The following is a 24857-nucleotide window of genomic DNA, read 5'->3' as shown; positions in this document are numbered from 1 at the left end:
CTCCAAACCCTTCTCCCCCACAAGTTCATTTTCAACACAGTGTCTAGTGAATATCACGGCTGCATTGGTTCTACCTTTGTCCCACCATTTCTGTGCTTCCTTTTACTCTCCCCCAGATAAACTTACATACAAAAGGTACAGAAATAAAAAAGTGACAAAGGAGAAAAAAAATATAAGCTCTTCTTCCCATTTCTTGAAGTTCATTTCAATAGACATCATTTTATACGATCATATGCACATGGCTATTGAGCCTTTGTGATCCTCTCCTAAGGATATCCATCCTCATTTGGTCTCACTGTAAATGTTTATAGAGTCCTGTTTAATTTATCAGGTCCAAGTGCAATTTTTTTTGTCTTTTACATTCTATGTGTTTACTTGTAGATTTAGAGGCACATTTTAATTACTACAAATGAGGGAAATCATGCAACCTATGTTTATTTGGATCTGATTTACTTCACTTAATATAATTTTTTCCAGTATTCTTTCTGATGGAAGCATAGAGTTCCATTGTGTATATACTATGTTTTCTTGCTTCATTTGTCCACTGAGAGACATCTAGGTTGATTCCAGTATAATATATAAGAATATGTAATTCATATTGAGTTAAACATTGATCTCTGGAGTCAAGCACTGGAGGCTTATAATTTTAGCTACTCAGGAGGCTAAGATCTAAGGACTGGGGTTTAAAGCCAGCCCCAGCAAGAAAAGTCAGTGAGACTCATATCTCTACCAAACTACCAGAACAAAGGCCAGAAGTAGAACTGTAGCTCAAGTGGTATAGTGCTAGCCTTGAGTAAAAGTAGTTAAGGGACAGTGCCCAGGTCCTGAGTTCAAGCCCCCAGACCAGTGTGCACGTGCGCACACCCACACCCACTGACATTTGATTTCTGTATTTAAAATTTAAGCTAGCTGGGCACTGGTGGCTCACGCCTGTAATTCTAGCTACTCAGGAGACTGAGATCTGAGGATCATGGTTCAAAGCCAGCCCAGGTAGGAAAGTCTGTGAGACTCTTATATCTCCAATTAATCATCAGAAAACTGGAAGTGGTGCTGTGGCTCCAATAGTAGAGTACTAGCTTTGAGCTGTAGAGCTCAGGGGCAGTGCCTAGGCCCAGACCAAGCACCACGACCAACACAAACAAAAACCAAAAACAAAAAAACAAAAAAAAAAAACCCAAAAACAAAAAAATAAGCTTAGCTTAAAAAATTCTGTGACATAAAAAATTTAGACCTGTATTATCCAAGTAGTAGCTAGATGCCATAGCTAATGAAATTTAAATTAAGTTAAATTTAAAATTCAGTTCCTCAGTCCCTGAAGTTACATTTCAAGTGTTCGGCATCTACAGGTGGTAGTGGCTAAAACTACTGTTGGTGAAGTGCAGAATACCTCATCCTTATAGAAAGTTCAATTGGACAGTGCTAATTGTGGGAGGGGTATTCTGTGCTCTAAATCTATCTCTGATAAGGAGTGAATGGCAAGCATTTCTTTCTTTCCTTTCTTTCTTCTTTCTTTCTTTCTTTTCTTTTTTTTTTGTTGGTCATGGGGCCGGAACTCTGGGCCTAGACGCTGTCCCTCAACTCTACAGCTCTACAGCTCTACAGCTCAAAGCGAGCACCCTACCACCAGAGCCACAAGCGCCTCTTCCGGCTTTTTCTGTTTATGTGGTGCTGAAGAATCGAACCCAGGGCCTCATGCATGTGAGGCAAATGCAAGCATTTCTATACTTACTGATCTTATTTTTCTGTTCTGTGTAGATATACTTGTGTAAAATATATTTTTTTCTTGTTTTCTGTTCAACAAAAAGTTTTTAAAGACACTTATTAGGGGCTGGGGTAGCTCAGTGGTTAAGAATTTGCCTCATGCATGAGGCCCCAGATTACATCCCTAGCACTGAAAAAAAAAAAAAAGACAAGACAGCAAGAAAGGGAAGGATGGAGGAAAGGAAGGAGGGAAGGAGGAAGGAAAAAGAGAAGGAAGGAAGGAAGGAAGGAAGGAAGGAAGGAGAGAAGAATTAGCAAGTAAATATCTATACTGGAGAGAAAGTTTCTATGGTGAAATAATTATGTACAATTTTGTCAAATAAGTATGCATAGACCATCTACTAAACATCTACTATATGAAAGATCCAATGTGAGAAACACAGCTAAAGGAGAGTTTTCCCTGAGGTAAACTTATCATCTAGTTGACAGTCCATGATTCATATTAAAAACAAATAAAATACATATGAAAACTCAAAAGAATGAGATAATTACCAAAGAGAAGAGAAAATTTTATCTAGATTTCAGAGGAGTGCTCTGATTGCCCCATCTCCTTAAAGACATATTGTAGTGAACATTTTTAGTACTCTACCCTATTTCATCAGGTACTACCTTCTTAATGTTAGGAAATGTGGCCCTAATCTTTATCAATAGCTACATATGCTATTTAATTTAAGGCATAACATGTGTAAGTGCATTCTTTGACAATAATTATTGGTTTTGAGTTAGGTCTAGTTGATCTCCCACCAGGCTAACATGAAAGATATGTACATTTCATGATTCAAGGAGATGTTTCTATTTTGTTTTGGAGATATGTAATCCTAATTACAATGGCAATTCTTCTCCTACTCTTAAGACTTACTCCCTACTCTTAGACTACTCCTACTCTATAGACTTACTGATGAATATAGAAAAGGTACTTTTAAAATATTTTTATTGTGAAAATACCATACAGAGGGGTTACAATTACATGGGCAAGATAATGAGTACATTTCTTATCAAGCATTGTTGCCTCCTCCTTTGTTTCCCCTTCCCATCCCTTCCCATCTCCCCCCCCCCCCCCAACACTTTACCCCAGTTAGAATGGCTATAATCAAGAACTCTAATAACAGATGCTGGAGGGGATGTGGACAGAAGGGAACCTTACTGTAGTGTTGGTGGGAGTGTAAACTTGTTCAACCACTTTGGAAAGTAGTATGGAGGTTCCTCAAAAGACTCCATATATCGCTCCTCTATGACCCAGCAATTCCACTTTTGGGCATTTACCCAAATGATCACAAACAAGACCATACTAAAGCTACCAGCACAACCATGTTTATTGCAGCATTATTTACCATAGCTAAGATATGGAACCAACCCAGATGCCCCTCAGTAGATGAATGGATCAAGAAAATGTGGTATTTATACACAATGGAATTCTATGTCTCCATCAGAAAGAATGACATTGTCCCATTTGTTAGGAAATGGAAAGACTTGGAAAAAATTATATTAAGTGAAGTAAGCCAGGCCCAAAGAAACACAGGTCCCATGGTTTCCCTTATTTGCAATAACTAGTATATGTCTGAGACAAGCAGAAAAGGTCAGATAAGTTGACGTTAGGTGAAATGAACCCCAAGATAAGTATTCAAATGTTTTTTCTTTCATGCAATTGTTTCTAACATATTTATAAGATTATTTCTTTGTTGCTTTGTATGTCCCTCCCCCACGGTATAACCCCTGCTTTTACTGTATTTGATGTTGGTATGTGGTGGGGAAGGGAAAAAACAAATCGTTAAGAACTGTATTGACACAGGGTCATTTTTTAAAGTCATTTTTAGTGAAATTTTACTAAATTTCCCTCAGGCTTGTAACATGCATCATTATAAACAATTATTTTTCTTCTCCAATTGATACTCCTAATTGTTAAAGTAACAATGTTAAGAAGTTAATCATGATGGCCCTTATACTAGTGACACATATATTTGATTAAAATATCAAAATATTTTATTTCAAGATGAATAGGATCTGAATAGGAGAAATACAAGTTACCTTAACTTCTATTATGAGTTTCATTTTATCAGTATCCAATTTTCTCTTAAGTTGGTCAATTGCATGCTGTACCTCAGTGATCTGGATTATAAGATTATTCTGTGTGATATATAAAGAGAGACTTATTTATTTAATATAATGTCCATACATTTTAGAATAAAGTGCCTTGCCAGCATTAATTGAAATGGTAAATGTCAAATGAGAAAATCAAAAACATAATCTATTCCATAAAATAAATATTGCTTTGGCATATATCACTATGACTTTCTGTTGATTTCTGGTCTATCTCTTCTGTCCTACCATTGTTCATTTATTATTTTAAAAAATTGGTATCTGTATAAGTTGCCATAAAAATAGTCCTATAAAAACCAGTAACTACTACTACAAATGGAATAACCCAGGTTTAAGACAATGGCAAGATATTAGAAATTGCCATAATGCTTTATTATCTGAATCAGATTAGAGTTTTTAAATAGTTAGAAAGGAAACGATTTAAGACATCCTACTTAAAATTAAGAAGACATTTTGGTTCCTTTTATTCAGAGAAGTTTATAAGGTATAGTGGTTGTCACTGAATAAGCTTTTTGTTTGTTTTTATTTTTGGGAGGGAAGTCGTGGGGCTTGAAGTCTGGGCTTGGGCGCTGTCCTTGCGCTCTTCAGCTCAAGGCAAGTGCTCTACCGCTTGAGTTACAGGGCCACTTCCGGTTTTCTAGTGGTTTATTGGAGATAAGAGTTTCTCGGACTTTCCTGCCCGGGCTGGCTTTGAACCTCGATCCTCAGATCTCAGCCTCCTGAGTAGCTACAATTATAGGCGTGAGCCACCAGCGCCCAGCTTGAATAAGTTATTTAAGAACTGTAAACTTCCACTGGGCCACTGGTGGCTCATGCCTGTAATGCTAACTACTTAGGAGGCAGGGATCTGAGGATCAAAGTTCGAAGCCAGCCCAGTCTGTGAGACTTTTATCTCCAATTTACTACCAAAAAAGCTGGCCGTGGAGCTGTGGCTCTAGAGGGAGTACCCTGGCTTTGAGCACAAAAGCTCAGGGATAGCACATAGATCCTGAATTCAAGTCCCAGGGCTGGCACACACAGACTAAAACTAAATTGTGAACTGCCTTTGTGCAAAGGTCCTAACTGGAACTTAATTAAATATGTATGCTTTTAAAAAACAACTAATATGGACACATAATTATTTGAAGCTAATTGGATTTTATATTAAATTTATCCAAAATAAAAAATTAAAATTTAAAAATTAAAAATCTTTACTATCAATAATAATGTATTTTAAAATCTTCTGGATCAATGGAATCAAACTAACAAAAGTTAAGATGTTAGATGGCTTCTAGAATTATTTTGTCTGCTGTTTAAGTATATGATGGGATTAGTCAATAATAAGGTAAAATTAAATCTCTAAGATTCAAGACTATCTCAAGAAAAAAAAGAATCATTAAAAATTTCACAATAATATCAATACCCTAAAAATTTTTGTAGGTTCCATCATGCCCCACACCTCCTTAAAGACAGACTGTAGTGAACATTGTTAGTACTCTGCCCTACTACTTCATCAGGTGCTATCTTCTTTATGTTAGGAAATATGAATAGCAGCATATGCTATTTAATCTAAGGCATAACATTGAGTGAGTGTGTTCTTTGGCAATAATTATTGATCTCGAGTTAGTTCTAGTTGATCCCCTATCAGGATAAAATGAAAGATCTGTATATTTCATGATTCAAGGAGAGGTTTCTATTTTGTTTTGGAGATATGCCACCCTAATTACAATTGGCAATTCTACTTCTACTCTTAGTAAAAACAATCATAATGAACCAACACTTAATAGGGAGGAGATATCAGAAGCACGTAAGACATCATATCTGCTGTTAACTTTCAGCAGCCTTCCATCTATATAACATGGTTCAAGAATTTTACTGTGTAAGCAAATTTAAGTCAGTTTTTTTTCCTTTTTTTTTTATTGTGAAAATACCGTACAGAGGAGTTGCAATTACATGGGCAAGATAATGAGTATATTTATCAAGCATTGTTGCCTCCTCCTTTGTCTCCCCTTCCCATCCCTTCCCATCTCCTCCCACCCCGTCAGTTTTGTTATATAGTCTGAAGCATCTTAAATCTCACAATACCAAAAATCATGTTTTCTGAACAGAACATTTTTATAGAAGGACAGCACATGTAGTACCTTAGAGTCTGAGATGTTTGCCAGATTCTTTGGTCTCATCTTGATCTCCCTGGCTTCAAGTTGCATGAGCAATTTTTTATAGTAAAGTTCCAAATCTTCTCGAAGTTTTGTTAAAACCTCTTCTAATGATGATGTGACTTTCTTTGTTTCCAAGTATTTTTTCTTCCAATTATCACAGGCTACAAAAACAAAGCAAAAAGCAAAAAATGAAAACAAAACAAAACCATAGACTAAATGAACTCTAGGAAATTTGTACAAGAGTTCTCTTTTTCTTTTTGTCTTGTTTATCTGTCTTTGGGGTCAGGGGGAGTAAAGAAATGGAGGGACAATAGATGAACAAATACAGTAGTGGTATTCCATAGACACTGTGTTGAAAATGAACTATATAACTTGTGGGTGGAAAAGGGAGGGGGAAAATGTGAGAGTGTGAAGGAAGTGGGGAACACTGTCTAAGAAGAAATATACTTATTACCTGACTTATGAAGTGGTAATTCCTCTGTACATCACCTTTACAATAATTTAAAAAACCATAAACAAACAAAACCAAAGGCTATAAAGTTGAGTATGGCTAAAGAATTGAACTTTTTAAGAATTGAACAGATTAAATAATAGATGTAGTAGTAGATGATAGACAGACAGATGGATGGATAGATTGTTCTAGAGCTCAAACCCAGGGAAGCACTTGCTAGGCAAATTTTCTTCTCTTTTTTCTTTTCTTTCTTTTTTTTTGGTTGGTCGTGGGGCTTGAACCCTGGGCCTGGGCACTCTCCCTGCACTCTTCAGCTCAAGGTTAGCTCTCTACCAGTTGATAGGCAAGTTTACTGTCACTGAGCAAACCCCTCCCCCCTCCCAGCCACTAAAATACTTTTAAAATCAAGTTAAGCCCTAGCTTAAAATTCTCAGATGGCTCCTTACCTTATTTAGAATAACACTCCAACTCTGACAGACTATCTTCTCTTTGCTGATCATTTTTATTTTCTACCTATAATCCTCTTTAAATTCTTATTTTCATCCTGGGCCTTGACAGTATACTTTTTATTCAGATTGCTTTCACCTTGTTTATATGCCAGCCTCTTTATTAAGCAACTCTGTTCAGAGATATCTTCCTTGAAATCCCTAGCTGAAACCTCTCCTGTCCTATATCATTCTTTATTAGGCTCTTTATAAGTGCTTCTCTAATCAGTAGCTAGTACTATCTTAGTTATTTATTGTTCACCTCCACCAACTTACAAGCAAGCTTCTTAAGGGTGAAGCCAGCTCTATTTTATCCATTGCTGGTATCTGCAGCATTTAAGACAATGCCTTGTATGCAGTAGGCTCCTATCTGGTTGATACATACTTTTTTTAAAATCTTGAATCACTCCCCTTGAAGTAGAAGGTGAGTGATCATCCCATTTTATATATAAACAAAGTGCCAGCTATAGGAAGAGAAATAATTTGACTGAGAAAAAGACTGATCTGTTGCTAATCTGGGTCCTGTCATTTCTAGTCCATTGTTCAAACTTGGCTGATAAAAAATTTACTCTTATAGTACCATAAGGCTGAGTTACTGCTACTAACTACTCCTAGGATAACTATTTAACATTGTGTGGCAGAAAAATCCAACATGGTATGGTGTAGATGGGGAACATCTTTTTAAATGTTAGCTCAATTTTTTTCATCAATGAAATGGGTACCTCAAGTCCGTACCTCTTGTGCTATACATGCCTTCCAGTTCTTTTGTGTGTAACTTTGCACTTATCCCACAAACAAAAATGGCTAGTTGGAGGCTTTTCAGTAGCACAAGCTAGAGTGAAATAAATTAAAAAATCTCCTATAGAATCCCTCAATGCATTTTCAATATATTGTAGTGTCAATAGTCTTATCTAAGATGATTCTCCAAGACAAACTAAGACTCTCAAACAATTTTACTTTGGTGCTAGCAGCTCCTCAGCAGCCACCGGCACTCTTTCAGAAAGTCCCTCAACATAAGGCTTCAGGTTCTTTGCACTTCATTCCTTCATTACAAAATTTGTCTTAATAATGTCCCCATTACAATGAAACCTACTAAAAGCAGTTCACTTGTTTTGATTTCAAATTCTGCTGAATACTGACAGGGCTCAGTGGTAGAGCACTTGCCTTGCATGCATGAGGCCCTGGGTTCAATTCCTCAGCACCACATAAGCAAAAAGAAAAAAGCCAGAAGTGGCGCTGTGGCTCAAGTGGTAGAGCGCTAGCCTTGAGCTGAAGAGCTGAGGGACAGTGCCCAGGCCCAGAGTTCAGGCCCCACGACCAGACCCTCCACCCCCCAAAAAAGTTGAATACTGACCTGGTTTTCCTATATTATATCATTCTAATCAGGTATTACTTAAAATATAACAGTAATATAGTAATATAAAATTATTATTATCATTATTACAGTACTGGGCATTAAACAAAGGCCTTATACATGCTGGGCAGACACTCCACCACTTGAGCTGTGCTGCCAGCTCCATTATTTATATTTTATTTTTGAGATCTCAGTAACTTTTCCAGGGCTGGTCTCCAACTCACAATCCTTCTGCCTAGGAGGAGTGTATGATAACTAGCTAGAATTATAAGATAACTCTGTCATTTATTTTAAAAATATTCTTAGCCGGGCGCTGGTGGCTCACGCCTGTAATCCTAGCTACTCAGGAGGCTGAGATCTGAGGATCGCGGTTCAAAGCCAGCCCAGGCAGGAGAGACTGTGAGACTCCTATCTCCAATAAACCACCAGAAAACCGGAAGTGGCACTGTAGCTCAAGTGGTAGAGCGCTTGCCTTGAGCTGAAGAGCTGAGGGACAGTGCCCAGGCCCAGAGCTCAAGCCCCACAACCGACAAAAAAAACAAAAATAAAAATATTCTTTAAAACAAGTGTTCTTCACTGTGATAAAGTCTATGTAATAAACTTTACCTTGGTATCGTTTCAATTTGCTTTGTTCAAATAGCTTTTCAACTTTTTTATTTAGTTCTTCTCTAACATTTTCCAGATATTTTCTTTCTTCCCTTACTTGTTTCATTTGTTCAATAATCTTCTGTCCTAAAGAAATTATAATCCATACTCATTAATGCTTAAAGCCTAATAGATGGCTTATATCCTAAAAGAATGTAATACTTAAAAGTATATACAAAACAAGAATAATTTTTACCAAAAACCTTCTTTTTTATGCTCTTAATATTATGGAGAATGTTTTGGTTTCTAATACTGAATTAATAAAATATAGCATCTCTTGAATTTACATATATATGTAGAAACAATATTAATTTATGCTTATCTGTTTTGGTAAATGTGTTGGGAAAAATTATTAAACTAACATCTTACACTGAGAATGTATATTTTAGAACAAAATAGTATTAGTAACTAAATATATGAAATAGATAAATATATATTTTAATAATTATATAATTTTGTAATAATTATATATTTTAATCTTCTTTTTCCATACTAGCCCTGAGGCTTGAACTTAGGGTGTAAGTGCTGTCCCTGAGCCTTTGTGTTCAAGACTACTGCTCTACCACTTGAGCCATAGCTCCACTTCCAGCTTTTTTGGTGGTTAATTGGACACAGAGTCTCACAGACTTTCCTGTCCAGGCTAACTTTGAACCAAGATCCTCAAATCTCAGTTCCTTGTAGTAGCTGAGATTACCGGTGTGAGCCACTGCCACCTAATTTAAGAGTATAGTTCAGTGACATTAAGCATATACATATTATACAATCAGCACTACCACTTTTTCCAGAATGTTTTTCTTTTCCTGAACTAGGAACTCTGTGTGATCATTAAATAACTCCTTATTAACACATTTATCCCACAGAACCATTTTCCAGTGTCACAATACTTACTCTCCATTTGTAATAAAGAACTATCAGTTATTCCTGACGAAAGAACAGGTTGAAAAGGAAATGAAGGAAAGTCAATGAGATCTGGTAGGATGTTGTGCTCTTTTTCATCTAGCTGTAAGAAAACATGAAAATCAATTGGATCTGGTAGGGCAACACATTTTTTTGCATTTGTCTGAAACTATTTGTCAGTGGACACCAGCAATGTGTTTATTTACATACTGATAGATTTTGATTTTGTATTTATAGCTACAGATTCTCCCTCATACTCCTGTCTATTTTATGATTAATTATAAATATTACATACTAAAAATTTTAATAAAGAACACATTCTTTTTCTTTCTTTTTGGTTAGTACTGGGGGTTGAATTTAGGGCCTTGTTCTTGTAAGATAGGTTGTCTACTACTGTGCCATGAAACTAGTCCCACTTTGGTTTATTTTCAAGGTAGGGCCTCAGTTTATGCTTGGCTGGAATGGGCTTAATAGGATCACTTTTAGTTTTCTAATACTGCTTTATTTTTTTTCATCCAGAGTCAAATTTAATAATTAGTCACCATATTTTCCATGTTTTAGCATAGGTTTTCATTTTATTTATGTGTATATTTATGTATTATGTATTAATTTATTCATGTATTTATGTTTGGTGACATGGGTTGAACCCAGGGCTGTGTAATCACTTGAGCTTGCTTGCTCTGCTGGCATTCCACCACTTGAGCCACCCCTCCAGTCTTACATTTTATTCTTATATGCTTATTGTCATGTTTGTGTTTGTATTACCTTTATATTTTTAAAATTTTTATTTTCTACCTTTTAACAAACTACCTCAAACCTTATCATGTTGATGTTTTTCTCACTACTATTTTATAGATCTTGTTTTCAACTCTGCTGTTTTTACTTCTATAAACTCATTAGTTTCTACTTTTAATTCATCAACTTCTTACTTTGATCTTTAGTATTCTTTTTCCAGACTATTTTATTTTATTATAGAATCATGTTTCCACAAGGCGATGGACTCTACCTCAATTAGAAAAAAACTCTCCACATACCACCCAAGGAGGGAAGATAAATCACACAGAGCTTATGATTATAGATTAGGCAGGACACAGAACCTATTCAATTTACATGTAAGAAAGAAATATAACCCTTAACCAGAGCATAATCAGGAATTTACCTTGGAGCAGATAGATATGGAGTAGGTATCATAACTACACATAGAAAACAGGAAACGTGAACCACCATTCAGTGAGGAAGGAATGGGCCCAATTGTGGTGAAGGATAGACAGCAAAGTACATTACCGCACTTTCTAAGGGAGGGCTTGAAAAATGTAGGTTAGGGGCAGAGACAGTAATCATGGGAAAACAGTGTCTGAGAGAGAAGAAAATATTTTGGAGGGGAACTATCTCTTGGGGGGATAGTATGGAAAAAAGAAAGAAGAAAGTGGCCAACGTAAGAGCTGTACCTTAAATTAGTAGAAAGGAATCTCTTCAAATCTAGATCTCTTCCCCTACCCCTTAATGTCTCATTACTGATAAAAGAGTGAGTGGGAAGTCACTATAGCAACAGAAAAGGGTGTTGTTGCTTTAAGAAATATATTTGGCTGGTGCCAGTGGTTCATGCCTGTAATCCTAGCTACTAAGAGGCTGAGAGCTGAGTATCACGGTTCAAAGCCAGCTCCAGGAAGGAAAGTCCATTAGACTCTTATCTCCAATAAACTACCAGAAAACCAGAAGTGGCGTTGTTGCTCAAGTGGAAGAGCATTCGCCTTGAGCTGAAGAGATGAGGGACAGTGGCCTGGAGTTCAAGCCCCATGACCAATAACAATAACAACAACAACAACAATAACAACAAGAAATATATTTAAGAAACTTCGTCTTGAACTTTACAACTTGGGTGGGGGGGAGGAGGAGTTGGGGAGATGGGGAAGAAAGGGATGGTAGGGGAAAAATAAAGGAGGAGGTAACAATGCTCGATAGGAAATGTACTCATTTACCTTACTCATGTAACTGTAACCCTTCTGTACAGTATTTTTACAATAAAAACATATATATATGTATATGCATATATATATGCAATTGGTGTCACTTGTTATTACTGATACAAAAAAATCTCAGCAAAAATAAACATTAACAGTATCTACAAAGTAATTTACCATTCAATTTTGAGGAAAACCTCAAAACTAAGTCTAAAATAATTTTAAAGAAAAAACAGCTTGGAAGCAGAGAAAAATGTGCTAATATTCCAAACACAGATTAACTATAATTAAGCAAGCACTTGCAGATACCTATGAACTTTGCAAAACAAAAATTTTAAAACAGGGCTGGGAAGGTGGCTCAGTGGTAGAGCACTTGCCTTGCATGCATGAGGCCCTGGGTTCGATTCCTCAGCACCACCTAAGCAAAAACAAAAAAGCCAGAAGTGGCGCTGTGGCTCAAGCGGTAGAGCGCTAGCCTTGAGCTGAAGAGCTGAGGGACAGCGCCCAGGCGCAGAGTTCAGGCCCCACGACCGGACCCCCCCCCCAAAAAAAAATTAAAACTTAGAATAAAAATGGAAAAAGAGCAGGAAAATGTGAAATGGAAGTTGGCCAAAATCAAGAAAGAAATTGGACTATAGGCATAGCTCAAGTGTCAGAGTGCCTGCCTAGTAAGTTCCAGACCCTGAGTTTAATACCTGTTACCACCAAAAAGTAGACAAGGTAGAAGAGGATAGAGCAAAAGGGAGGAAGAGGAAGGAAGAGAGAAGGGAAGAAAAAATGAGAGAAAAAAAACTATCTTAGAAAGAAAAAAATTAGCAGTTGTCTTAAGAGGAAACAACTATGATCAAATTTATATCAAGAATAATAAGGAATATAAATAAAAAGAAAATAAAACAAAGTAAAAACATAGATCAGAAAGAAAGTGATATAAAGGCGAAGAGGGTCTAAGATAACACTAACAGTGACCTCTGGAAGAGGAAAACAAAATAGATGTACTCATTAAAATTACAATTATGAAAAATATTTTCCAACAGTGTTTCACACTGAAAAAAATAGTGTCCTGTGTGTTCCTAGAAGAAAAAAAAAACCTGATCTAGAATTCTCAACTGATACAGAGTCTGAAAAAACTGTTACACATTAAAGGAATCTTTTGATATTCTAGTTTACAATGAAAAGAAAATAAAGTTGGCCTCACACTTCTGAAGAATTTTTGTGTGCACCACTACTGGGGCTTGAACTCAGGCAGGGTCTCTTACTCTTGCTTTTGTTTTTTTCCACTCAAGACTGGCACTCTACCACTTGAGTCACAGCTTCACTTCTAGCTTTTTGCTGGTTAACTGTAGATTAGAGTCTCACTGATTTTTCTGCATAGGCCACTTCAAACTTCAATTCTTAGATCTGAGCAAACCAAGTAGCTAGGATTATAAGCACGAGCACCAGTGCCCAGCTTTTTTAGGTATTTTGTTAAATGTAAAAATCATTTTAGGGTAACTTACTAAGCAGACTAGAGGCTTATTTGCTCTTCTTTGTTCTAGAAAAGGTTTAAAGCATACAAAGAACAAAGGGAATAGTAGAATCAGAAGCTTTCCCTACTAGAAGCTATGCTCCAGCCAAAGATGATTAACACATCTTCTGTAAAAGAAAATGGCAGTTCCATGTCAAATATATTTAGAGATCTGAGATCAAAACAAAGGTTAAGAGGATAGGATATAAGAACAGCACAGGAATGATGTATTTTTAAAGCAGAAATAACACAACTAGAAATAAATAAAAGGGAAGGATAAGAAAGGTAAATTAAAAAATGAATTTAGATCACTCTGAAAATAACAGAGTTCTATTTTGAAGGGAACAAATCTAAAGGGAATAAATTTAAAAAGAACACATTTAAAAAAAAATTTTAAACCTGGGAAAGAGCTGGGAAAGAGAGCTGGGAAATAGAGAGGTGGGAAAGAGTGGTGGAAAAGAGAGAGGTGGGAAAGAGAGCTGGAAAAGAGAGGTGGGAAAGAGAGGTGGGAAAGAGAAGAGAGAACTGGGAAAGAGATAGCTGGGAAAGAGAGAGAGCTGGGAAAGAGCAAAGAACACATTTTTTAAAAAGAAAAAATAAGGGTCAAGACGAATAGCATAATTTTATTATTATAAAAGTAAATATTAGGGCTGGGAAGGTGGCTCAGTGGTAGAGCGCTTGTCTTGCATGCATGAGGCCCTGGGTTAGATTCCTCAGCACCACATAAACAAAAAGAAAAAAGCCGGAAGTGGTGCTGTGGCTCAAGTGGTAGAGTGCTAGCCTTGAGCTGAAGAGCTGAGGGACAGTGCCCAGGCCCAGAGTTCAGGCCCCATGACTGGACCCAAAAAAACAAAAACAAAAAACAAAAAAAAACCCAACAAAGTAAATATTAGATAGAACAAAGCCTCAAACCTTCCTGAAAACTAGGACCAAGTGAAAAAACAAATTACATGGTATTAGACTCACACTACCTGTCACATTAAAAATGACAAATCTGAGGTCAAATGTACAAAGTCTATTAATAATGCACATAGATATTACACATTTACTAAGTAAAAAGGCTTTTTGAAGGTTGACAGAGGAAAATCTAATTCTAGGCTGTACATAGGAGACATACTTAAAAGAACATGAGGATTTTATCAAATAAATACAAATAAAAAAAAGCAGAGTATGTTGATATATAAAAAGGAAAAATCCAGACTCCTCCCTCCAAACAAATTACATGAGTTATTCAACATAGATCTCTATTTGCTAAAATAAATATTAACTTTTGGTGACTCACACCAAGAACTTACTGGTGTGCTTAACCATTTCAGTCTAAGGAACAGAATTCTGTGAGCTCTTAATCTTACGTATATCTTGGCAATGAACTATTCTCAAGGACTTCATAATCAAACATCCTTATGATATCTTGAGATAGCTTTTAATTATATAATAAACTGCTACAAATTCTGCCACTTAGATCCTTTATCATAAGGAATTCAGGGAATACATTCCTGTCTACATTCTAGGCTGCATAAGAGACATTGTTTTAAGTATTTCATTGGTATTATTAATTCAAAATTATAATATTTGTATATTTGCTTACAGTTGTGTGAAACTAAGACAAGATTTTTGTTTAAAAAAAATTACTTACAGGCTGGGTGTGCTGGCTCATGCTTGTTAATCCCAGCTGCATGGAAGGCAGATATCAGGCAGATCACAGTTGGAGACTACCCTGAGCAAACACCTAGTGAAACATCTAGTGGTGGCACACACATGTGATCCCAGCTACTGGGAGACATTATTTAGGGGCTCTTATTTTCTGGTTTCAATCCAATATATTCCTCAGTGGTTAAAGGAGTGAATGGTATGTGATAAATCTTCACTTGCCATTTTTATCTCTTGAAATAGTTGGATTTCTTGCTCTCCTTTTTACCAAGAGCTTTCTGGCATTTTAAATTTAGTTAGCAGAAGTCTTATATCTTGCTGGTTCTTATTAATTGAGCAAACTGTTTCACCTATCACAGCTGCTGAAGCTAGTACACTAAATCGAGAATCTTCAACAGGTATATCTATTATCATCGCTGGTCTGAATTTATTCCCAATAATATTTCTGTAAATAGCAAAGTGTTTCAGTTCTGTTGTAATAAATATTTTTCTCCATTTTGGGACTTTGTTGCCCACATCTCACTTTTGGGGGGAGGAGGGTTGGTACTAGGGTTTGTTCTTGCTAGGCAAACACTCTACTACTTGAGCTTCATCTCCAGCCAGTTTTGCTTTTATTCAATTTTATTTTTAAGATAGGGTCTTAACTTTTGTCCAGGACTGACTCCAGACCACAATCCTCCTTCTATCTACCTGATGTTACAGATTTGTACCACCATGCCCAATTGTTTTTTTGTAATAGGGTTTCATTAACTTTTGGCTGAGCTGTACTCAAAACTTCAATCCTATCAAGTAGATGGACTTACAGGACTGCACTACAATGACTGAGTAAAGCAACCTGAATCTGTTCTGTGTAGGTTTAAGTGAGAAGGAATGAAGGAAATTAGAAGCAACAGAAATATTAAAAGCCCAGGTTTTAGGCATGGCTTCTTGAAATGACTTTTCTTCTTATATAGTTGTTATCTTGGAGGCCCATCAACAGACTGACTTGCTGACTTCATTTGGAAGCCTTATACTATTTGATAGCAAGAAGTACTATAAAGTCCGAGTAATGAAAATGTACTGGATTAAGGATATAAAATGGTCACTGAAGAGGAAAACAGGCCAAAAACTGCCCAAGACAGTTGATTTTTGAATAATTCTTCAAAAAAAAATAAAGTCTTTATAGTGTGGGTACAATGGATATTTGAGAACAAAAATGAGCACCACCCTGAACTTCACTCTGAGATGTGATGGTTCTCTTCAAATTGCTTCTATTTTCACAAAGAGAAATTACCACTGAGATTCTATGAGGAAGGTTTTGGTCTGAGGAGAAAATATGACAGAATTGTCTAAAAGAGATGTAATAGCTCCAGGAAAATGTAATATAATACTTTTGGGCAAAGCTGGACACTCATTTGAAGTTAGTTATCTGTTAACTAGTGCTGGAGTTTTGACAAATAAGTGTAAAAAATTTAAGTTAATGTTCTGTATTTTAGTCTCCTTGTCTGATGGAAAAGGTATCTTATCAAAGAGTTATTGAATTTAACAATACATATAAGACAATGTAGTGCTCAGGTCAATAAATGTTCTATCATTGTTATGCTGTTACTGGTATATTATTTTGCAGTACTAGAAGTTGGAAACAGGGCCTCCTACCCAACCAATAAATACTAATATATTTAATATATTAAGCATTATAATATATTTATCATTATAATAATATTAAATATTATTAAATAATAATGAGAAATTGTAATGGTTAAGAGCATGAACTATGAAGCTAGTCTAGACTGCTTAAGATCTAATCCTAGGTTTAATACTTCCTATCTAACTTGTTCATTGTTGGCTATTCTTAAAACTAGTATTGTTAGTATCTTAAGGATGTCTTAAATTCTTCTCACAAATATTTGCAAAATTCTCTCTCCACACGTTCTTGAGAATAAATAGGTAGTTTGAATAATAGTCATTAACTCTTCTAACTACTGTTATTCAAGTTAGATAATATGTCCAAGATCACACCATTAGTAACTAGTGACTGACAACAAACAATTCAAGCACTAGTATACTACTTCCTCTCAACAAACTAGAGAAATATGTCCTAAAGACCTGAGTTAAGTGGCAGTATTAATGTGTTAAATTAAAAATTAGCTGCTACAGCTTCCAGTTAAGAATAGTGCACCTCTAAAATTAGTAGTAGCATTTGAACATATAATCCCGATAGTTACTATAGGTAACATTTTCCTCACTCTCATTTTGGCATATTGTTTGTTCAGTCACAAAAGCAAAACAAAAATCAGACACTATTGAGATAATATTGGTATTAGAACAACATGCTTTTGGTATCATAACTAGAAAACTTCAATTTCTGAAAAAGTATTATGTCTCAACAGTGCACTTAAAAATTTTAATATCATACCTGATTGATCTGTTGGCTATCCATAGTTATATCATCTTCGTTTTTCCAAAGTAACTGACTTTAAAGAAAATGACAGATTAAAAAGTCACAATAAAACCTGATTTTAATATTAGCTTTTATATTCATTTGTGAACACTTTAGATCTTTTCTTTGATGTTCTACAAACACAAGTATAACATTAAAAATGTTTAAAGTCAGCCTAAAAACCCAGTGGGGTATCAGATACCTGTACTACTCAGGAAGCTGAGGCAGGAGGATCACTTGAGACAAGAATTAAGGATGAGTTTAAGTAACATAATGACCCTGACTCTTAAAAAAATCAGCCTGAGGCCATTATCACATTTCCTTTTAAGTTCATTAGTGATCAGTATGAATCACAATTATTATGAGTAATAAAATCATATTACAATTAATTCTAATTATAGTTTACTATTTGTGACAAATATAAATGATTAAAAATTTATAATTTCCCTTAATTTTTTTTTGTGGCATTGGGGTTAGATTGCTTGGTACATGCTCTACGATTTGAATCATTACTTTTCAGGTAGGTTCTCACATTTTTGAAGGTTTGAGACTATGGTCCTCCTATTGATGTCTCCCAGTAGCTGGGATCACAGATGTGTGCCACCACTAGATGTTTCACTAGCTGTTTGCTCAGGGTAGTCTCCAACTGTGATCTGCCTGATCTCTGCCTTCCATGTAGCTGGGATTAACAAGCATGAGCCAACACACCCAGTCTATAAATAATTTTTTAAATAAAAATCTTGTCCTAATTTCCAACAACTGTAAGCAAATATACAAATATTATCATTTTGAATTAATGATACCAATGAAATACTCAAAACATATTGATTAATGTATAGCCAAAAATTAAAGAGGTATATGAATTAGTTCTAACAAGAACCTTTCACTGTCATCAAATATCCTTGATGAAAAAAGATCAACAGAAAATATTTAAGTAATAAACTATCCCTTATTATATTAGAAAAATGTTAGTATAATCAAGGTAATTTTAATTAACGGTATCACTAATACCACTCATGCTCTTGTTCTAATTAGAAATCTTTCTAGGACTAGACTGGATGGTATGCTAGTGTAACTGCAGGGGAGACACAAATTTCTCAGTTGGAGACCAATCAGGACAAATGGGTGAAATCTTACCTGAAAAACAAACTGGCATAAGTGGTAGAGTGCTTGCTTACCCAAGTGCAAGACTCTAAGTTTAACTCCTCTCCCCGAGAATGTCTTTCTAATATATTAACGCTGGATATCACATTTTACTTATGGTCTAAATGATGTTATATAAAAACAGCATCTATGTTAATCACCTTTGTTCGTTGCTACAGTAATCACTTGACTCTTCCAAAGAGCCTGGTACTTCAAAATTTCCAATATGATTTTTTGCAGTCTGATTTTCTTTTACAGTGACTTTTTCCTCAGCTGAGGCTGATGTTCATGAACAGCACACAAAATTCAGAATGTTAAGAAAATATCAAAATAAAATTTATTTTTATTCTTATACATTATAATCTTGTCCTATGTGACAGAATCCTTATGACATTTACTATACAGATATAAAGCAACAATTTCCAAAGTAGATTTTATGAGATATTAGTTTATATGAACAGAAAATTCTTAAGTGAATTTAGTTTGGGAAACACTGAATTAAGCCATACTAAGAGAGAACACAAACACACACACACACACACACACACACACACACACACACACACACACACACACACACACACACACACACACACACACACACAATCACCACCACCATCACCACACACTTACAGGATTTTTTTGTTTATGTGCAAAATAAATCAATTTTATGTAGATTTATGTAGGCCTACATTGGGAAACTGTCTTCAGAGATGTTTTTCCAACAGCATCTTCTGAAACACAGCTGTCTAAGGAAACGTAAACAATGTAAATTATCCTTTGTTATTTCACATACATTTTCATTTATAAAATCTCCTTTCATTTTAGCAGTATTTTTCATATAGGAAAACTTTACATCATTAAAACACCAAACTAATGCTCCACATGATCAATACACTTTAAAAGATCCATAGTGTTAATGTAGATTTCCCCTGTAGGAATCATTCAGAAAAAAACTGAGTCAAGTTAACATTTGGAAAGTCATTCTATAAAGATCGTCAAAATATATTACAAGTTAAAATCCATATTAACCTAATTTTAGTTTGACTGCTATATTTATTTCTCTTTTTACATTGGCAAATAATCCATTCAATGTAAAATGAACAAAACTGGATATACCAGCTATTTAAAACAAACACTAAAATATTACTTTCCCTACCCAACTCCAACCAGAAACAATGTAAAACTTAGCAGATTTTTAGGTATATTTTGACATTTATATGTCATTCCTAGTTTAAAAAATGTTCTTTGCAGTACTGAGGATTGAACCTTGGGATTTCATGCTTGCTAGGAAAGTGCTTTACCAGTTGGGCTATGCCTTCAGCACTCCTTTATACTTTAAATAATTACCATGAATGGAAAGGAGAGAAATTCAGATAAAAAGTTAAAAGAATCTCACTGACCATTTCACTAGTGCCAATTATAGACAAAGTACTAATGTGCTTAAGATTAAAGAAAGTATAAGGTATGGGACATGATCAGGTAAAGCATACATTTAAGTGAAAAGGAATACAATTAGATAGGAACTAATACATTTAGTAATTGTAACAGAAGTTATTTTGTGGGAATATTTCATTTATATATATGTAGTATACCTGATTTTCCCTCACAATTTATGTACTAAGCTATAAATGTTCAATTGTTTTCTATTAATACTTATAGTCTGCTTTGTTTATATTTTATAAGTTTACTTTTAATAGAAGCATTTTAGCTACTAGACACTTTTTTTTCTTGGGGCTTGAACTCAAGGCCTGGGCACTATCCCGGAGGTTTTCTGCTCAAGATTAGCACTCTACAACTTGAGCCACAGTTCCACTTTTTATTTATTTACTTATTTATTTATTTATTTATATTGGAGATAGTTTTGAAGACTTTCCTGTCTGGGCTGGCTTTGAACCATGATCCTCAAATCTACACTTTCTAAGTAGCTACGATTACAGGCATGAGCTACTAGCACCCAACTACTTGCCACTTTTTAACATTTAAATAATTAGTAAATTCATAGGTGCAATCAAATTAAAATTCTGTAATTCTTCAAAATATATACTTTCTCAAAATGAAATTCGATTTTGCTGTGGCTTGATACTTTTTTTTGAATCCAATTTTTTGGTACTTGAATAGCAAGCACTATAGTTTTATGGGGTACTTCATTTCTCTTTTAGTCTTTTATTTGAAATTATCTTCCCATAAAAAGTGGTAAATTTAAGTGCTGTCACTATTATGATTTTATTTTCATTTTAACATAGTTCTCTAGTTAGGTTGTTTTTCTCTTCCACATGGCAATTTGTTTGAAATTTCCTAGTTGTAAAACCTAAATTGTAGCTTTTATTTTATCTTCCTGAAAATTGTAAAGCTAGGTTTGCCCACAGAATTTGCTCATTGATTGACTGCTAAAACATCATTGTCTTTACAATTTTAATTGAAATCACCTTCTTCTGGATAATCATTAAGGTCTTTTAAAGTGTTTACGAAGAAACTGGGATCTCTTCTAGGTTCATCCATTGACAAAATTACATTAACTGGTTGGTGGATTGTTTCATCAACCTCAGCAATATCATTATTAATCTGTTGCTCCTCTAAAGTAATTGTTGATGGCTCTGAATAAACATTTCCTAAGTGGTCCATTACAGGAAGCAAATATAATTCTGGTTGAAGAGCCTAAAACACACCAGAAATTACAAGAAAACAATTACAACAATTAAAAACTAGAGTAAAACTTAAAATCAGCATAAATTTAATATGTCATACGTATGGAGAAGCAAATGATTTCAGTTTCAGTTCTGATTCTTGCTTTTCCGTCACCTAGAAATAAATAAGAAAAATTAAAAGTTTTTTTAACATTTACTACTCATTTTTACTTTGTTTTTTCTCTAGAGAAGGCACATTATCTATCTATCTATCTATCTATCTATCTATCTATCTATCTATCTATCTAACCTATGTGTCATACACATCAAATTAAAAGCTAGAACCATGGCTAGATTCTACAGAGTGCTGAATATAATCCTATATCCTATCTACTGTAGCAAACATAGAAATTCTATTTTATGATAATTGTTTTTAAGAAAGTTACCATGTGTTTGGCACTATTCTATATATATTACATATATTAGCTGAGTTAAATCTTAGAATTTCTTGTGATAGGCACTAATATTATCTATTGTTTATAGGTGAGGACAAGCAGCAAAGAAAAGTTAAATAACTTGTCCAAGATGCTATACTAGGGATTTCCCAAATGGTGACTCAGAAGCAAAGAATCTGACTGATCTAACTCCAGAGACCATTTGTGTGCTTTATGTCCTATTTATCAAACCTTAAGAGTTCATTTATTATTTATAATTTTTTCATTTAAATTTTGTTTCCTTTTGTATTTGAGATAGGGCTCTCTAACTTTCCCTGGCCTATAATAACAGTGCAAATGACCCTCCCAAGGGCAGGTAAATGGACAAAGACAAAAAGAAAAGAAAACAACAAACTGTCTTGTTTCCACTAGAGTTCATTTCATTAGAAATATAATATGACAGAACACAGAGACTCGGAGATATAGTGGCTTGTTAGATTGGAAATTTCCACTAAGAATATTCTCAACTTAAGCAAATTTTATAGAAAACTACAAATAAATAAAGCCAGCTGTTGCCCAAGCAAATAAGACCATTTTCTCTAGAACACAAGGATTCATATAAAGTATTTTTAAAAACTACTCTTTCAAGTTAAAAATTCTAGGGCGAAGAGTTGTGGTACATTTCTGTATTCGCAGCTACTCAGGAGATTAGTATAATCACAGCTCAAGGCCAGTTGGGCAAAATAATTATACTCCATTCTCAACCAATAAGTCAGCATTTGTAATGCTAGCTATGCAGGTGGCATAGGTAGGAAAACTGTTGTATGAGATTGGCCTCTACAAAAATATGAAACGCTATCTGGAAAAATAGCTAAAGCAAAACGGGCTGAAAGTATGAATCAAATAGTACAGCACCTGCCTAGGAGGCACAAATTTTCCAGTAGTGCTTAAACATTAATTTAAAATACATTTCCTATAGAATCACATTAAAGAATCATATTTTAAATGTTTCCTTTTATTCTCAATCCCATCATTTCAATGCCTAATAATATATTAATGAACTTCATCTTTTATAATCTATATGTTTAGTGATATTTGCATTCCATTATGATTTCACATCTCATGTGTTAAGGAACTGAGTTAATAAGCATTTAAGAGACACAATTTGATAAGGCATGCTTTCCTTTAAGTAGAAGGAAAACTTACCACAGCTAAATTGTTTCCAATGCATTTCAGAAATAAAAATTTTTCTGCAACAGCATCTTCACCAAGAAAATCACCAAGGTGCTCCCTTAAAGCTTGTAAGGTAAGTTGAGGAGATACTCTGAAATATCATGAAATGCATCAATATAAAAGTAAATCGATTTTCATGTATTAATTATTCAATAATTTTAATTGGCTATGTGTCAGATGTATCTTAATGTAATATGTTTATACAGAACTTGACACCTAGATCTGCAGTAACTACTTTTCAAATAAGTGATTTAAAAGTCTACTCAGGTGACACAAATAAGCTAGAGGCATGCCTCAAGTGACAGAGCACTTGCCCAACAAATGGAAGGCTTTATATTCAAACCCCAGTTCCACAAAAATTATACAAATGCATACTGCTTATGAAAGACCTTTTTATACTGAAAAGAAAAAATGATTTCTTTGCTAAATTACCTCCAAGTTTTTCAATTAGAACAAAATTTTGTCATGGAATTTATATGCTGTTCATAGCATATGAGTACTGCTTTGTTATAGCAGTATTCAATAATGAGTTAGCCCTCCCTGAATTACAGAAGTGTATATACAAGATGCAGGGCACCGACATCAAATACATTGAAAGCAGGGGTTATACCGTGGGGGAGGAACATACAAAGAAACAAAAAAATTACAGGGTACATTATAAATATGTTAGAAACTATAGCAAGAAAGAAAAAAATATTTGTGTCCCTATCTTGGGGTTCATTTCCCTTAACATCATCTTAAATGGTCATATGTACATAGCTTTTAACCTGCTCTCTTGTTGTACACATGTACTAGTTATTGCAAATAAGAGAAACCATTAACCACTCTGTACAGAATTTTTACAATAAAAAACATACAAAAATAATGAGTTAGCCATAGACATTTATTATGGATATTTAGCAGAAGCTAGTCCTAAGAATATCTTTAATGATCAAAAGCTGTAAGGCATCCTTTTGCTCACTAGGAACATTCCTCAGTGTCTAAAAGGTAGAGCCATCATTTCTGATTTTTTTTCTAGGCTCTTGTTTGTCTAGGATCTTCCGGAAAATATGAGAGAATTTGTTCATTGAACCAATGTTGAAACAACAAACATTTATCAAGCATCTATCATGCGTTAAATTTTATTCCAAGGGATGGTAATACAGAAATCAACCAAATAGTCAAAAATATGCTAACAAATATATTTTAACTCAATATACAAGTCTTTAAAAGACATTTCTCTTTTTCTTCGTTGCTCTCTGATCTCTTCCATTCCCTCTCCCACTACCTCTCACGTGAAAGAACAGATCCAGGCAGGGCTACCGTGTTCCTCTCTTTACCTTGCTGATGACAGTAGTGAAAGACAATTGGCACAGCAAGGAATACAAATCTGAAGATCAACACCAGCACATGGGAAGGCTATTATCTGGCCCAAAGCCATGCCCCAGTGCATATATCAGGAAGCCCAGGCTCCTAGGCCTTTTTTTTTTTTTTTTAAAACATCTTCTCCTTTTAGGACTATACCTCATTCTGAGATTATAGCTCAAGCAGTCCTCATTTTGGCCTGGCAAAATTAATAAACCTTCATTTGTTTTCTCCAAAACCCTGACCTCATTATTTATGGATTGATATTAAGTTCAGTGGATTGAATTTCTAGTAAAAGAAATAACAGATGGTCGACTATGTGAAGTTCTGTGTGTTTCTGTGAATATCAAAATACATGCATACGAATAAATACAAACAACACACATATGTATATGTTTTAGTTCTCAAACAAGTTTTTAATAACAAAGTTTTCTCTAAATTCCTTTTTTTTTTTTTCCCAGTTGGAGCCTCACTATGTGGCTGAGGCTGGCCTTGAACTCATGATCTTCCTGCCTCTGTTTCCCTAGTGCTGGGAGTGCACCACTATGTCCAGCTAACGTCTCTAAAATCCTTTAGTGTATAAAGTTAGTAATATACAGCTAAGCTATCCACTATTTTCTAGGTGATGGTATTATATAGCTAAGTGACAACTGTTCCTACACAATGTTTGGCTTAACTGTTACATAATGCTATTTACTTCTAGTATGTATTAAA

The 24857-nt window shown here is 34.8% G+C and overlaps 1 protein-coding gene across 9 annotated transcripts in view; it reads right to left on the bottom strand.

The window, feature by feature from the left end:
• Spata1 (spermatogenesis associated 1) overlaps positions 1–24857 on the bottom strand; it is a 53848-nt gene that overhangs the window by 18188 nt on the left and 10803 nt on the right. For 7 of the 9 annotated variants that reach the window (XM_070007460.1, XM_070007456.1, XM_070007457.1 and 4 more), the window contains 10 exons: positions 22773–22890; positions 21254–21307; positions 20935–21163; positions 19198–19254; positions 18667–18784; positions 17339–17396; positions 9820–9931; positions 8893–9018; positions 5979–6157; positions 3787–3885 (listed from right to left, as the gene is read on the bottom strand). In XM_070007460.1, coding sequence (XP_069863561.1) covers positions 3787–3885; positions 5979–6157; positions 8893–9018; positions 9820–9931; positions 17339–17396; positions 18667–18784; positions 19198–19254; positions 20935–21163; positions 21254–21307; positions 22773–22890 — 1150 coding nt within the window. The remainder of the gene's footprint in view (positions 1–3786; positions 3886–5978; positions 6158–8892; positions 9019–9819; positions 9932–17338; positions 17397–18666; positions 18785–19197; positions 19255–20934; positions 21164–21253; positions 21308–22772; positions 22891–24857) is intronic. The other 2 variants (XM_070007462.1, XM_070007461.1) reach the window with 2 other exon arrangements.

The sequence above is a fragment of the Dipodomys merriami genome, unplaced genomic scaffold, assembly GCF_024711535.1.
Source record: "Dipodomys merriami isolate MVZ:Mamm:240054 unplaced genomic scaffold, mDipMer1.0.p SCAF_7, whole genome shotgun sequence".
NCBI classification, from domain to species: Eukaryota; Metazoa; Chordata; class Mammalia; order Rodentia; family Heteromyidae; genus Dipodomys; species Dipodomys merriami.
This window is presented reverse-complemented; position numbering and strand designations above follow the sequence as displayed.